The sequence below is a fragment of the Periplaneta americana genome, chromosome 1 (assembly GCF_040183065.1).
Source record: "Periplaneta americana isolate PAMFEO1 chromosome 1, P.americana_PAMFEO1_priV1, whole genome shotgun sequence".
Taxonomy (NCBI): Eukaryota; Metazoa; Arthropoda; class Insecta; order Blattodea; family Blattidae; genus Periplaneta; species Periplaneta americana.
Window position 1 is genome coordinate 141,562,961 of NC_091117.1, and position 16,966 is coordinate 141,579,926.

The 16,966-nt window shown below is 35.9% G+C and overlaps 2 protein-coding genes across 2 annotated transcripts in view; both read left to right on the forward strand.

The window, feature by feature from the left end:
• Positions 1 to 13,415, forward strand: part of LOC138701604 (venom serine carboxypeptidase-like) — a 34,535-nt gene extending 21,120 nt beyond the window's left edge. The window contains exons 3-5 of the mRNA XM_069828668.1: positions 4,096 to 4,170; positions 7,265 to 7,431; positions 12,511 to 13,415. Coding sequence (XP_069684769.1) covers positions 4,096 to 4,170; positions 7,265 to 7,431; positions 12,511 to 13,035 — 767 coding nt within the window. The 3' untranslated portion in view covers positions 13,036 to 13,415. The remainder of the gene's footprint in view (positions 1 to 4,095; positions 4,171 to 7,264; positions 7,432 to 12,510) is intronic.
• Positions 13,416 to 14,330: 915 nt separating this feature from the next.
• Positions 14,331 to 16,966, forward strand: part of LOC138701599 (venom serine carboxypeptidase-like) — a 33,740-nt gene continuing 31,104 nt past the window's right edge. The window contains exon 1 of the mRNA XM_069828655.1: positions 14,331 to 14,697. Coding sequence (XP_069684756.1) covers positions 14,395 to 14,697 — 303 coding nt within the window. The 5' untranslated portion in view covers positions 14,331 to 14,394. The remainder of the gene's footprint in view (positions 14,698 to 16,966) is intronic.

Sequence of the window (16,966 nt, forward strand, 5' to 3'; positions counted from 1 at the left end):
TGACCGGGATCCGACGGAATGAGCACCGTCTTAAATCACTAAGTGATTATTTACGCATATCATATTATTGTGATGTACCGAAGTACATATGATATTTCCATGCAGGAATTCTGCATTACCATATGATGAAGGATGGGTGGAGAGGAGAAAAATTCTCTTGCTACTTTTGTTGTAGTCTTTCTTCTTTAAGTAATGGGGTTCTAGCATGATGGAGCATCCACTCATTTCAAAATTAGTGTCTTTAACCACGTCTAGAACGAGAGTGGAATCTGTTTCGCGGCGTGAACCACGTCAAAAATCCTAGAACAAAATTAGACAATCGATGTTGTATTGACAATTGCGTCGGAAAATACCAGTTTTTCTTTAGTGTTGTCATCTTCATAATGGCCACTAAAACCAGAGACGGTTTTTGGTCTCATACTCAAAAGATCTTCAGAGACTGCGGCTTTCAGCTTTGCCTTGATGGTCTCTTTCAAGGAGGTGAACATTGCCCACTTGCTCCTCACATCATAGTCGTAGCCTATCAAGTGTTATCCTTCTCCTGGTTAACCCTTAACCCGAAATACCGGCCTGCCAGGTCGGTATAGTATTTCGTTTCTTGAATATTTGCAACACTGCTTAATACTATGTATTATCTTTTGAGCTATGTTTGCTTTAGTCTTACTTAGTGTGTGCTGTAGTGTGGTTATAATATAAATCTGTTCAATGCATTGTTGTCGCTATTTATTATTAAAGTAAGTAATTATTGTCTGCTATATTTACAGGTCTCATAGACCGGTATATCGTATTATGTAGTAGTTTGTCAACTTCAATATTGTTGTGAAATAGATTCTGTGTTTAATTTATTTTTATGCTCGACCATGCCGAAATGTAGTAATTATACACCTGGTAGCATCCATTTAATGGACCTCATTAAAGTACACCTATTCATTAAAGTTCAGGTGTTCCACCAATCAGAAACCACCATTGTAGCAATATGAAAGCGCAAGTATCGATTATTCTCGGATATGCAATCGAAAGACAACTAGCAAAACGTCACGGAGGCTGGAAATCCAATACTGTCGCAGAAGGTTATGTTCTGTTACTGTAATAAAGCGTTAATTGTAAATAATATTCAAATAAATTCAGTTTGTCATCTCGTTTTTCAATGTCTAAATCGATTTCAAGATTATATCAAGATTAATCTTATTTTACTCTCTAGATTACATAAGGTCAATGACATTTGTTTCTAGGAAAAAATCAATACTTTCGCGTCTGCGCACATCTCACAATTTACGAGATATTGCACAAGGTCAGTTCCGCTCCCCAGTCAGATAAGAATAACATGAATAATTATGAATAATTTCAAGTTAGAAATATGATCGAGCATAAAAAGTCGTATGCAACTTGCCTATAATGGTAATTAAGACGCGAGTATGTTTATGAAACGAGCGCAAGCGAGTTTCATAATTTTCATACGAGCGTCTTAATTACTACCATTATAGGCTCGTTACATAATGTACTATTGGTAATCAGTTTTTATAATGCCCCATGGTTATTGCAAACATATCCCACCATGCCAGCTACGCCCATTGATCTTAATTTTCGGAAAATTATGCAGCAATGGCTAGAAGATATAGATGAAGTTGGTGATGAAAATGAAGTAGGTGAATGTCCACATTTCGATGATTTTGCCCAAACTCTGATTTTATCATACCTACAATTAGACATACAAGTGGAAAATGGAGTTGTCAGATGAGGATAGAAATGAAACAGTCCCACCTTGTTCTTCTAATATTTCTCCAACAAATGACATATATCTTGGAGAAGACACCCCAATGAAAAATCAGAAAAACGCCTTCACACAATATTATTCGAGGTCTACCTGATATTACCACATCCGCTAAAGACTTCGGTAGTGCGGCTGCTGCTGTAGACATCCGTAACGTGCTTCTGATTAATTGATAAAAATAAATTATCTTGAATTAAATATTTTAAATTATATTATATTGTACGAGTAAAATGTGTTTATTTATAAAAAATATCTTGAATTAAATGTATATAATTCGCAGGTGCTCGTGTAAAGGGGATTAAGTCTGATTTGGCTAAACTGGAATAAGTACAGATTTGAACTATCCACAATTACTTTTCTTTTGTGTTAAAGGGGTTAAGTCATTCTTCCATCTATGATGTAGTTACAGTGCTCAGTATTTTGTGACAAAGGGGTTTTGTTCAGCACCAAAGGAGAGAAGTTTACATACCTTGCAATTTGACTTAACCCCCTTTACACGAGCACCCACGAATTACTCATGGGAACAATAAATAAAATATGTAAGTGTGATTTTAGTGTATCTTCGGATTGAGGGTTAATTCTCCAACGCTCTTGAGAAGAAACTTATCTGATACGGCGTAGGATATGTTCTGTTCAACTACAGTAAATTACTCATGGAAACAATAATAAAATATGTCCCATCTCCTAGACCGGTGATGTCAACTGATGCCCATAGGAGCAAGCGCGCGCTTTAGAGCCCAGGAGAGCCAGAGCGCTTTACAGCGGAAAGGAAAGAGACAAACGAAAGAGGTAGCTTGTTCGAGCTATATACAGGGATGGCCAGCACTGATTCAATGGATAAAGGGAAGAGAACTTATTAAAACTGAATCCATGTTAATTTTTAGATTTGTTTGAGAAGTATAAGTGCATTATAAGAATGTAAGTTTTAATTTTAATGTTCATTTTTCACAAGTTTGCTTTTTTATTCAAAAGGAACATTTTCTCAACTTTTTTTTACAGAAAAGTGAAATTTTCAGATATGTTTGTTTAGTAGCCTTACAGGTACTAAAACAATGTTTTCGTAAATTAAATATATCGTAAATACGTATTACTGAAGATAGTGTATTAAAATGTTTGAAAATATTCCAATGGAAAAATATTTGTAAGGAAATGAATTAACAAAGCAAATACTGTTACATCACAAACAAAAGATATGTGCCTATGTGTTGATAAAACGTCAGCTCTATAGCTTCAGCAGATTTCGAGATAATTTAATATTCTGATTGCAGCAAGTTGCGCACCAATATCACCTAAAAGCATAATGCGATAAGAGTTTTATTATGTAATATTAGTTACAGTTAAAACATATACCTAGACAACTTTTCTTTGTACTATAATACTGTTTTGATTACTTTTATAAGGCTAAAGATACCATCATATCAATTTCAACTTATCATGTCATATTCAGTGTCTTTCTTTGGGATAACACTTTATTTATGAATGATGTGTTTAATTCACTTAATACAGTATAGTTGTAGTTATTATGGAATTTGTGTGAATATTCCTTCTTTACTCTTTATTATGTTATTAACGTTTAAAACACAACTGCAATATTAGGCTAAGAAATAGGTGTTAGTACTTTTGTTTTACAGACAATATAGAAAATAACAAACAGAAAGAAGCCATATAAAAATAATGACATAAAATTTCACATTCCGTTTGAAGTTTGTGCACCACTGTTTTCTTAATCCAACAGGCTGCTTATTCCTCCTAGCATACCTAGCGCTTAATGCCCGCGCACGACGTCAAGGTCAGAAAAATGAGCTTGCTTTGACATCACTGTCCTAGACCAATCTTTCTGTGTGTGATTTTAGTGTATCTTTCGGGTTGAGGGTTAATTCTCCAACGCTCTTGAGAATAAACTTATCTGATACGGAGTAGGATATGTTCTGTTCAACTAGAGTAAATTGTTTTCCTGACTCATTATTTTGTCTCATACTTCTTTGGTTAATTTACAGTGGTACAGTGTAAACTGAAAATTTTCCTACCTGGGAGTCTTAAGAATTAAGTACTGTACAGTACAGTAGTGCAGCACTCAAACGATATACATATATTTCCTTATCTCAAAATGCTTACGTCGTCCCTTTCAACTCCAACAGGAAGTTATCCCCATTCTTTTGCTACATTCTATTCGTTACCATATAAGTTTCTTAAGTAATTATTGTGAAATATTTATTTTATTCGTAATTCCTGAAATTGTAACAAGTCAAAGACACCAATTAAAAAAAAAAACAAGAAACAATTTCAACTCATGTTTAAAAAAAATCTTTATTTATACTTTTCAGGAAAGTATGTGCCGGCTTTGGGCCATACTATTCATCAACTGAATCCCACAGCAGAGCTGAAACTCAATCTACAAGGTGAGTGTACGTGCAGTGTGCAAATTAAGATTTCTGATGAGGGGGGAGGATAGAATCCTAGAGAGAGAATACCATACATAAAATTATTATTATCCTTATTGGATACGGCTCAAGGCTTGGTCGCACTAAGTTGCTTGTCTTGGATCTTGTACATAAATTATATTAGGATGTATATTTGTAGTTTGAGATTTTGAAGTTCATTTTTTATACAGACTGGTAAAAAATTACCCGACGTTTCCCGGTATAAATTCTTTAACCTATGTGTTGCGTAACATGTTTACTTTATGGTCTTAAATGGAAAATTCGCCCATATTTGCCGCTTTTGAAAAAATATAATTAAACTCATTTGTTTGCGTAGTGACAAATTAATCCACTAAAATACGAATAATTTCAATGTTAATCATTATTATTTCACAAAGAAAAGCATGTTTACTTTGACTTAATTTGTTCAAATATATATATATATATATATATATATATATATGTTTCGTTAAATTATGGTAATAACTTAATCTTAATCCTTGTTTTCTCCGTTTTTAATAAATGGCGCTTGGCCCACTATGGGTCTGAACCCTTCATATATAAATATTTTTAAAACCACAAGGGTTACATAGTTTACTTTGGTTTCAGAATGCAATACTGTTGTTCACAGCCTAGTCGAGATTATTTGAGATTTTGTAGAAGGAGAAGCGTAGACCTGAATTGCAGAAAGATGCTCGGTTTCACTTTGTTGTAGCAAAAATTTACACAGAAAACTCCTCTGATCAGGTAAAATAATTATTACAAAGGCATGTTTTGGTTTTGCTTGAACTGTTTCGCAGACCCAGTGAATGAAATACATAGAATGATTGATAGTTTCTTGAAAAACAATTAACAGTAGTTGGATGAAGAGTATGTGTGCGACTTGAAAGTTATAAAACCTACTCAAGGGAAGACAGAAAGACCACAGACAGATTTTGGAGAGAGGAGTACTAGGTTTAAACGCAGAAAAACCGAAGTGTCGAGGAAGTCAGAGGAAAGTGCGGAGAGTTTAACTTTCGTAGCACAAATAAAACATCACGGATCTGGTAATGTGTATCATGCAAAACCTGTACAGGAGATGCAAAAAACACCAAATAGAGCTTTTAAAATAATAAAATCTTGGAGGTTGTCATCAACCAGAAGATCTGTTGTGAAAAACTACAATGAGAAAGAAGTATTGTTGCTTTTCCTGGATGCCGATATTACAGTGCACCAATATAAATGTAATGAGCCAAGGAGTGCAAGATCTAAATGCTGTAATATACCCACCATACAAGAGAATCTTAACACGCTGAGAAAATGTATTATCCTGAATCTGTTTCAGTCACGGAATGCTATGCAGAAGTGAAACTTCATTATCTATTGAACCATACATCTTGAGGTCATTCTGAGGCCAGTAATTGTTAATATTAAAGATGACAAACTTTCCATGATTTTACTATCAAGATGGACAAAAGACAAGAAAAAACTTTGTCTGAGGATGTTATTAACTTACTGTCTTCTGAAAAAAGAGGGACTGACTTTTAAGGACTCTCATACCAATTTCTGGCGGAGAGGACAACTCCAGTGAGAAAAACATCTAACGAAATTGAAAGGTTAGCAAGTAGCACTGATTTATACAGGGACATCATTTTATTTTTACATCAATTTTTAATGTACCTGAGTTTTTAATGTACTTCCCTCCCACCTCTTGTACTAGTAAACTTCCACCCGTACTCTATACAGAACCAAGACCGCGTATGGAATCAAAGTCGTCTTACGGTCACAGTATACAGTACTGAGTGAGTATAGTACGTTCCAGAAATATGGTCGTATTTTCCAGTGAATAAAGTGTATTCATTATTGAATCATATTTTCGTACAGGCACTGTATCCATTTGGTTACGTCGCTTCCCGGTTTCCCCCACCCGTTTCTGCTGGGCCCTTTGTAAAGGTTAGTGGCTGGGCTGTCAGCTCTTTTCTGAAAACATTTGCTATCAGGAATTGGACGTCTACGTAATATTATACAACTGTTTAAAATAATTTAAATAAAAGGGCCTCTTTAAGTAACTGTCACGTGATTTCCCCCCTTTCTACGACCCTGCGACATAACTACTTGGACTGACAGTAGATAGCAACCTGAGTAAATTTATCTGTGCGAATCGGGCAGAAGTGAAGATTGAATTTACAATACGTAAGTAAGGTAATCTGTTATAGAGTAGGTACAGAATTATTTCAAGAGGCACAGGATTAGGCCCCCCCCATGTCGACTGATGCCTTGCATTATTTCTTTTGGGGTTACTGTAAAACAATTGTATTTGTTAAACATCCTACAGCAATAGAAGAATTAAAGAATTACATTCCAGAAACAATACATTCAATTTGAGAAGATATGCTTAAAAACGTTTTCTATTATATGTACACAAAAGAACTGAACTGAAGCCTGTACCGAAATGAACGGTCATCATTTTCAACAATTTCTTTAAATATCCAGATTTTGATTATTTTTCAATTTAAATGCACTCTTCATTTGTATGCTAATGTGCTGTAGACAGTATATTATACACTTCATAATGAATACGTCTGCCTGGATAGTTCAGTTAGTGAGGAAAAACACTTATTGTTAATACTGTACTGTATTTTGAGTAAATAAAAACCTAACGAAAATGATCAAACTGAAAATAGTAATAGTTCCTAGTTTACGTAAATAGATGCACTACTTTTCTTTCCTTCTATGTGTAGTAAAGTGATTTGTTTGTATTGTATCATCAAACTTCGGCCGTGGAAGGGGGTAACATAGTGTGTCTGGTTCTCAACCGTTAATCCAAAGGTACAGCCAGGTTAATATTAGAAATCTTAGTATAAACAAAATGACGATCCCGATATTTGTTACGTTATTTTATTTCATTTGATACCAAAAGTAGATAAGTAATTGTGTTAAATTGCATTTACTATTTTTGGCCAGGTTCACAGCCTCTAGGAAGCACTGTGCTATGAACGGAACTGGCCACTCTACTCCATTATCTCCTTGCTTAGTTGCTTCATGAGCGGTGCCTTCGGGCAGTTGAGTAAATAACAACTATCTACTGTTACAGGACTCATGGTCGGCAATGGCTTAACAGATCCTATTAATATGGTTGACTACAGTACCCTCCTATATGAACTAGGTCTTGTGGACACGAACACTTACCAAAGAATGCACAGCTTAGAGGATGAATGCAGACAGGCCACACAAGAGGGCAATTATGTAGATGCCTACAATGTAAGTTTAAAAATATCTGCAGCTGTAAGTGCTGTAGGCCTACTTCTCAACTTGTGTTACGAAGGATTCTTAAAAGTGAATACACGCGATTTACTGTTATCAAGAAATGGAATGCTTCTCTTAGCACATAAATTCCCGTAATTCTTCTATCTTTCAATATATGTAGTGATATTTAGTCAGTTGCTTGTGAAACCCTAAAGCAGCGATGGGCGTTTGAGTGCATTTGCCCTCCGTGCGCACGGGGTATTCCAAGTGCGAGCGCTGCAGCGCGCTGTAGTGTGCCAGCAGCTATAACATCTTACACAGCTTTTAAATGAGCTACATTTAGGACTTCAGGGGAAAGAGATTCAAGGAAAAATTGCTGTTATGGATACGTCAAATGCAAAAGGGCGAAATATATCATTTCCCATCCTTATCTAAGCGCATAGAATTTTGAACAATGAACATTTCGAAATGTACGCATGCATTCTATCCGGTCTATTAGAGGAATTTACATCAAGGTTCCACGATTTAGATTGCCTGGAAATGGATTTGCGTATTGTTGCTACATGTTCCGATTCCAACTGATTATTGATAACTCCCCCCTTCATTATAGTGTGAATTGATTGACCAGCGATGTGGTCGAGAGATGCGAGCGAAATATGATTCAAGGTCGATTCTTATGCAGTTTTATGACGGATTCCCAAGAGGACGCTTTCCCAATCTGCATAAGCTATGTGAGAAAGTTTTGTGTTTATTTGGTCCCAATTATAGATGTGAACAGTTATTTTCTATTACGAAAATAAACAAATCTCAAACAAGAAATGATGGGCTTTTAACGGCAGTTCTTCGCATAGCTTGTGCTAATACAGTTTCTCCAAATCTTGAGAAATTGAGTAATATGAATTAATGTGCAACAGATATGTTTTGTTTTGTGTTTAAGGAAGTGTTTCATTACTTTGTGTTCTTATTTAGTTTTTTTTTATTTTAGTAGGTTATTTTACGACGCTTTATCAACATCTCAGGTTATTTAGCGTCTGAATGAGATGAAGGTGATAATGCCGGTGAAATGAGTCCGGGGTCCAACACCGAAAGTTACCCAGCATTTGCTGATATTGGGTTGAGGGAAAACCCCGGAAAAAACCTCAACCAGGTAACTGCCCCGACCGGGAATCGAACCCGGGCCACCTGGTTTCGCGGCTAGACGCTCTAACCGTTACTACACAGGTGTGGTTTAGTTTGGTAGAAAGAATAACATTTTCTTTTGAAACATACAGTACGTACCGCAACTTGAATAAACCGGTTTTCGTGCACTCTAGAAGCACACTTCTCTCGTAGTACACCGTGCAAGCACAAAGTGCATAATTCTGCCCAACCCTGCCCTAAAGGCTTGCCATGCAATGCTTGAATCTAGATATACAGGATGAACCGTAAGTAATGTCATTAATAAGCTTAGTATTTCAGCTACGTCCAAGCTGGAATACAGTTGCCTACTCTCATACTGTACCTGACGCCACAGCCCAGGGATACGTCCCGTCTGATACAACATAGAACCGCATCTTACTCACGCTCACTCTAGTTTGTGTTGAAGCCGGAACACGGTCATAGTGAGTGCTTTAAACCAGTTAAATGTAAAAGTCGTATTATTTACTTAACGTAACATTTGTATTTATGACGAGGTAAAATGCCGAAGACAAAAAGTTCGAAGTATGAAAGGCTGGAGGACTTAATTCAGGAGTTCGGAGCCAATAATAATTTACATTACATGTAAGTTGTGAAGAGTAGATATAAAAGTTACAAGAAAACAGTGCATTGAAAGACACTGCAATACAAAAAGGCATAGAAATATGGTTGTACGTAACTCAAAACAAGCAGTAGCATCAAACTCAGAGAGAGTACGATAAGAAATCCATGTTTTGCAGGGATCTATGTGCCATGATGGTCAATGCCAATATACCGCTTAATGAATTGAATAATAAACACTTTATAGAATTTATAGAAAAGTACACGAAGGAACATATTCCAAGTGAGCCCCAACACCGTCAGCACTTTGTACCCATACTTTATGAAGAAAAAATGTTTGTCACGCAGGTAGGCCCTGGCCAACTTCGGGCTGTTGCGCCGTTAGATTATAAAGTCAGTAGTTGCTCTAATTTTAGTTCAGGTTGGATGTACTCTACGAACATGCAGTAAGAACATGTTTGTCTGTCTCTTTCTCTGCTGCATTACCTGGGTTCCACTTACTATATAGACTATTTACCCGCAACTTGAGTCTTTTGGTAGCAGGAATACTAAGCTTAGTCATTAATTAATCAGCTTTACTTTTGCACCATTATTTTTAATCACCTTCTATTTAAATTCAATGAGTTAATTTTCAACCTAAATAATATTTACAGACTGTAGATAAATAAATGAAGAAAAACTATGAATACATAGATAAATAATGAACTTAATACCTAGGCTATATATCATGAACTGGGACTTGAATCATTTTACATTTACTATCCTGAAAACTATTCCAAAGTTAATGGGATTTTTCAGCCATGCAGTTGGTGTGGTGCATGATCACCGATTTAATACTGGACAAAATGAACATAATAAAAGAGAAACGGGTATATGCGTGGTACAATCCCTAAATAAGCCTAAAGGAAGTACTGTAAATCCCCCACTTTCCGAGAATCGAATCCTAATCAACTAAACTTTTACAAGAAATACTATCACTTGGGATACAGCGAAGAAACTAGGTACATGAAGGCGAATTTTAAAAAAAAGTAACTGAAAAAGCATGAAAACTAATTAAGAAAACAAATATGTAAAATAATACAAACGGAACAAATACATATAGGCCTAAACTGCGATATGAAATCGTATGAAAATCTAAAACATATGGAAATAGAACAATAAATCAAGCATTCTTCAATGTTTTACAATTAAATTAACTGTACACATTTTATTACAAGAAGTTGATATAAAAATAAATGATAATTACCTTAAGATTCATGCTGACTGAGCAATGTCTGAACTTTCATCTAAAGCTAGTGAATACATTATGAATTGGGAGATACTAAATTTTTATTGCTCATCCACCAGATATGAAATATCTTCTATTCTTCTCCCTGTAGTTAGTACGATGAAATAAACTAATGTTTTCATATTGTTCCTTTTGTTCAGGAGATATAACACTCGCCACACTTATTAAACATGTTTTAACAAATTTCCCGGCACTAAAAGGTTTCAATGATTTTGCGACTTCCCATGCAATTATGTAACTGGCAAGAATTTCCTTTTGTTTTTTGAGTCGAGGGATTCGCCTCCTACCTATTCTGGTTACTTAATATTTTGGTTTTTAATTTTTCAAGCTGCTTTTTTCCGGGGTTTTCCCTCGACACAATATGAGCAAATGTTGGGTAACTTTCGGTGTTGGACCCCGGACTCATTTCACCGGTATTATTACCTTCATCTCATTCAGACGCTAAATAACCTAAGCTGTTGATAAAGCGTCGTAAAATAACTTACTAAAATAAATTAAAAAATTAAGCTGCTCCATATGTTCCGGCCCTATAAATTGAAATAGAGAAAAATAGAAAAGATAGAGAGAAATTTTGTTTAAAAATTTGTGGAAGCGGTAAAATGATCTAGCTAATATTATTATTTTAGCTTATTGTGTAGGTATTAAACTTCAAACTACGATTACTTACCTGTAATTAAGCTGTGATTCTTATGATATTGTTTATAATGTCTGTGTATATTGCTTCTGTGCGTTCCTATAACGATTTTGTTGCATAGTAAGCATATCACGTTTTCTCCATTAGCACAACAGAAGAATTTTTCTTCCCAATCTACTTGGAATGGGCGTTTATGAGTATTCAACATCGAAAAAACAATCCGTCACATCGACTAAGGTTCGCTTACAGAAGTGGGAGGAACGTGACGTCAGAACCCTCCCCGCTGCCGGATGTAATCATGATTACCAGTTTGCCAGCGTCTGCAATAGATTATCCATAAACAAGCCAATAAATTTTGTACTATGTTGGCTTTGAGTCAATATATCCCCAAATTGAAAAGTAAAAGTTGTGTGGACAGGTCTAATGACAAATTTTAAAATACAATCGTATTAAGGTTAACAACATTTATTGTAATTACACAACTTTTTGAACTGACAAGGAGAGGACACGCTCTGTATATCACAGAATTAAATAAGATTTTGTGGCATGAAAGTATAAGACGTACTGTTTAAAGTCATACCTGGTATGGGTGGCTAATGACCCCTCGTTTTGAAAATATTGGCTATTGTTTGTGACATACTTCCGTTAGATACCTAATAGGAAAACATCAGACTGTGTAACGGCGTAGCTCATATGGTTGGATGCTAAGTTGTCATCCAGGCAACTTGAGTTCGAATCCTAATGCCTTCTCATTTTTTAAAGTTTGATATTATTATTATTATTATTATTATTATTATTATTATTATTATTATTATTATTATTATTATTATTATTATTATTTTTATTCACTTTCAGTTGTCAGCTCCTATATTCAAAGCCATGTTGAAATATGCGTGGTATGCATCAAAATTAATAAACGAATGAGAAGTGTTTGTGGATGTGAATGATAACTGTTTCGCAGTAGAAGTGCGGAAAAATGTGACTGTGGACGACCTTCTTTCATTTGCTGTGCATGGTACAGGAAATATGTATGTTTTTTGTGTTTTTGTGACATTTATCATAATGAATCGGGACACAATGAAGTGGAATAGCTGCTACAGAAACAGAACAGACACCAGTGACACATCTTACCTGCCTACATGAGCAACATTTCATTGTTTATCCTTTACAATACATGGGCTACGCTATTACACAGTATAATGCTTCCCTATTAAGCACCTAACGGAATTATGTCACAAACAATAGCCAATATTTTCAAAACGAGGGGTCATTGGCCACCCATACCAGGTATGACTTTAAACAGTACGTCTTATACTTTCATGTCACAAAATCTTATTTAATTCTGTGATATACAGAGCGTGTCCTCTCCTTGTGAGATAGCTATTTATTAAATGTGAATAAATGGATATAAAATGTAGCTGACGATTTATTTCAGACGTTGCAACAGATCCATCTTCTCTTATTCTCATCGACTCACTACACTACGTATTACAACTTTCTGTACCCGGACATGCCACCTCAGATGTCCATGCTTTTCATGGCCTTCGTAGAACAACCAGAAGTCCGGGCAGCTATCCACGTAGGGGACAGTATGTTCTCGGATGGTAGCACCGTAAGGACACGCATGATCCCTGACATCATGGTGTCGGTGAGGCCCTGGCTGGAGGAGCTGTTGGACAACTACAGAGTCATGTACTACAGCGGACAACTGGACATCGTGGTCGCCTACGCATTCTCTGTGAATATGTACAACAATTTGCAGTTCGGGGCGGCCCAGGAGTACAAGAAAGCGGAGCGCGTACCCTGGTACGTCAACGGCGAATTAGCAGGGTATACCAAGACAGCAGGCAACTTTACCGAGGTCCTGGTCAGAAATGCGGGACATATTGTGGCTCTCGACCAACCGGCCTGGCTACTAGAACTCATCTCCAAGTTTATCAGCAGTACTTTAGTCTTGTAGATGTACGAGCCAAATAAAATGCTGTATCAGAGCTTTCTTCTGTTACAAGCCGGAGCATGGGTAGGTTTGGCAACGCTCAGTGGAGGCGGGAGATTCTAAAGTGATATTGATGTAATTGTGCCTGCTCATTGCTTTCGTTGTACGTAACGTGTATTTTTTCAATATTACTTCATGCACATAGGTAAGATCAAGATTGAAAGTAGTGATGTAAATTATTACGGATTCGAAAATAGTGCTTTATTGCAATCAATTAGCTATAATTGAGAATACGACATAAGTAGGCTACTTACATACAAAGACTGCCACTTAAAATAATTACAAAAAAAACATGTTTTTTAATTATAGTACAAAAGTAAATGAATAAATAAATAAAAAAGATATTCCTTGCACCAAAAATAATAAAATCAATAATGCAATAAAGACGTAAGTTTCTACACAGTATTCTTAAGTGCCATTCAATTAACAAATTTGTGGCTAGCAAATTGACAATGTTTTGCCGCTTTATGTTGTTTCACCTCTGACGTGAAAGGTCTAGGATGTGATTATCTGTCGTACCCAGGAAGCCAGTTTTAATTTGAACCTGCCCAGTCACCATAACAATACTGTTATCCTAAATTATTTGTTATAAACTTTTAAAAATACAATTTTAAATAAATATAACTACAGAAAACAAGCTAAGAATGTAAATTATGCAAATAAGATAAAAATATAAACAGAGGAAACTATTGACATATTATAATAAAGTATGAGGATGTAAATACTGTTAGGCCAAGTATAAAGATCTATGAAAAAATGTAGAAACATACCTTCAACATAATACGTAACAAAACACAACATTATCTATTAAGTATGTGCCAATTAGCGTAAACTCAATAAACTTTAAATCCTGTAAATACGAAGTGAAAAGAAATATGTTTATAACTAATTTATTACAAAAGGAATAATATTAATAAATAAACCATGAAAACCGTTAATAAGTCAGACAGTTGCTTCACTCCTCCTTCGCGTGTCCGCCTCCGTCCATAGGTGCTATGCACGTTGCAGGTTACACAGTGGCTCGGCGCACGATTACATTTTCGCCACGGCTCAACTACAGTATTCACTTAAATTTAACGCTTGCTTTCTCTGTTTTTAATAAATGGTGCTTGGCCCACTATGGATCTGAACCCTTGAATTGCAAGAAGACAGACGCCGAAGAAGAGCGGTTATGCAAGACTGCATTTGTAAACAACTAATCTTGCGATACGAAGATTACTCTCTGACATATCTTACATGATAAATATTGAGATCAAGGTGGTATATATTTGTAGAGACACACAGTCCGCGGATCAGAAGCAAAACAATTGCTATTGAGACAGAATGTTTCCTCGGGTGTTTATATTGTTTCTTACTCTGGGCATCACCCCATCTCTGGGGCTGATGAACCTGGGCCCAAGTCACCTAGCCTCTCAGACGGAAAGACTCACTAACCCTGTACAAGGAGATGTGGGTTTGCCCCTCATTTTAACGCCATACATCGAAACAGGGGACATCGAGACAGCAAGAAATTTGTCGTCAGTGGCAGGAGGACCCTTCAGCAACGACGTCCTCAGTTTCTCTGGATATTTTACGGTCAACAAGGACTACAACTCCAACTTATTTGTTTGGTTTTTCCCCGCTCAGGTAAGTGATACAATATTACCTCTTCCAAAAACACAGTTTATTACTTGTAAATACCATGTACAAAAATACTACTCGAACGTCGGTTTCCCATTCTATAGTTCAGTTTAAAATTTCATTGTGTTGTAATGCAATTCGTGGTGGACAGAGGCGGGGTTGTGGTAGGTTTGTCGCACTGTCATTTCACCGAATTTGTTACCTTGTTATAAACTCTCCAAGAGGAAGTGTTGGTTTTTCCAAACAACACTGTGGTAGGTTATCAGTCACACGGTAAAGTCTTCATATCTTATCAATTTCTTCTACGTACGTAAGTAAAGGACAAATAAAGTCGAATAAATAAACCAGTTAACACACAGGTACGAGTAGCTAGGTAGAAAGACGGATGGATGGTTGGACAGACAGACATACAGAGAGAGGCAGAAAAAAAGTTACCGCACTATGCAGGGGACGTGTTTGTTGAGCACACGTTATTACGTAATGTTGCATTACTACACTTGTTATTGAACATTATTTGTGTTATTTGTGACTGAACACTTCGTACGCTTCCTGCTGTCCGCGCACTCCATCCGCACTACTCTAGAATTTTAGGCCTACCGTAATGAAACTGAACGCCCGCGCTGCTACAGCTTACCGGTGAGTCGAGCAAAGGATTGCGGGCAATCTGTTTCCCGACGTCCCCTGCATAGTGCGGTAACTTTTCGCTGCCTCTCTCGTTCTGTAGATGGATAGGAAAGGAGAGATGGATAAGGTAGTATAGAATTGGTGGATAGATAGGGCAGATAGATAGATGGATAGGATAGCTGGATGGGATAGATCTAGAACAGATGGATGGATGGACGTGATAGATAGGATTGACTAGATTAGACAGGCAATCAGGCAGACTGAGAGAGCAGGTAGACACACGGATAGGCAGATGGACGAGCGGGCGGACGGACGGACATACAGAGAGGCAGACAGATATTGCACAATCCCAAATAAAAAAAATAGATGACAGATCACAGAATCGATTAAAATAGGTATTATGTTTCGAGACATAAACAGATCACGTAGGTCTAAATTCGTGTAGATTTGTTAAGATGGACACAATAAAAAATCGTCACTAGAGATTTTTATTTGTGGAGGTTATGCTGTGATTAAAAGTCGGATATATAGCGACAATGGATTAAAATACAATGTTAATTGTGTAGAAAACTGAAGTATATAGAGAAAATATGCTAGTCTTTCAGAAACCGTAGTAGATCGATAAGTTCAGTAAGATCGTTAAAGACAAAGATCGGAAAGTAATGAATAAAAGAAACAGGTTAATGTCATTATACTGTAAATGAACTTTGGGGGGATTCTGCCAGCATTTTCGAAACAAATAATAATAATAATAATAATAATAATAATAATAATAACAGTAATAATAACAGTAATAACAACAGTAATAATAATAATAATAATAATAATAATAATAATAATAATAATAATAATAATAATAAATGGTCAGCAGGCCTTCTCTTCAACCCAGCCATACTCTAATTGAATACAATAGACTTAGGATACCTATCAGTAATAAGACAATTGTATAAACATATGTAGACCGTAGAACAATGTTATTAAGGCGAGTAGTTATAGTAAGTAATAAAAGTTCTTATTTTACTATGTATTTATATTTGTAAATCATGTCAGTATACTAAGACTTCGGTTGGAAGGTGGTTTGTAATAATAATAATAATAATAATAATAATAATAATAATAATAATAATAATAATAATAATAATAATAATAATAATAATAATAATAATAATGAGATAATTTTAAGTTTTTTATCCTATAATTTGCATGTTTTCAATATTAAGTAAGGAATCTTAAAATAGCTGTACATTATTCATGCCTGAAATTGACAAATGACGTTTATTTTATGTACGACACTGTCCACTTGTTGAAAGACATAAAAAAGCAATTGTATAAATACAAAAGATTCATTATCAATGCAGAAGGCAGACGCATCAAGACAACTGAAAACACTGGAATAAAACTTACATAGTTAGCAGGTAGATTTTATAATTGCCATTACTGTATGCCTAATAAATTATTTAGGCTTATTATTTTTTTAGAATAGTGTAGATCAGGGCCGGGCATGAGAGCGGCTCAGTCTAGTCGGCCAGAGCTGCTCTCGCTCCGCAAGGCACTTCAATTCCAAGCCAGAGCAGAACGCTCACGCAGTGGCGGACTCGCATTACAGCTACCTTCCCTGCATTAATGTAACAAGAGCCACGGTTGTTCTAGT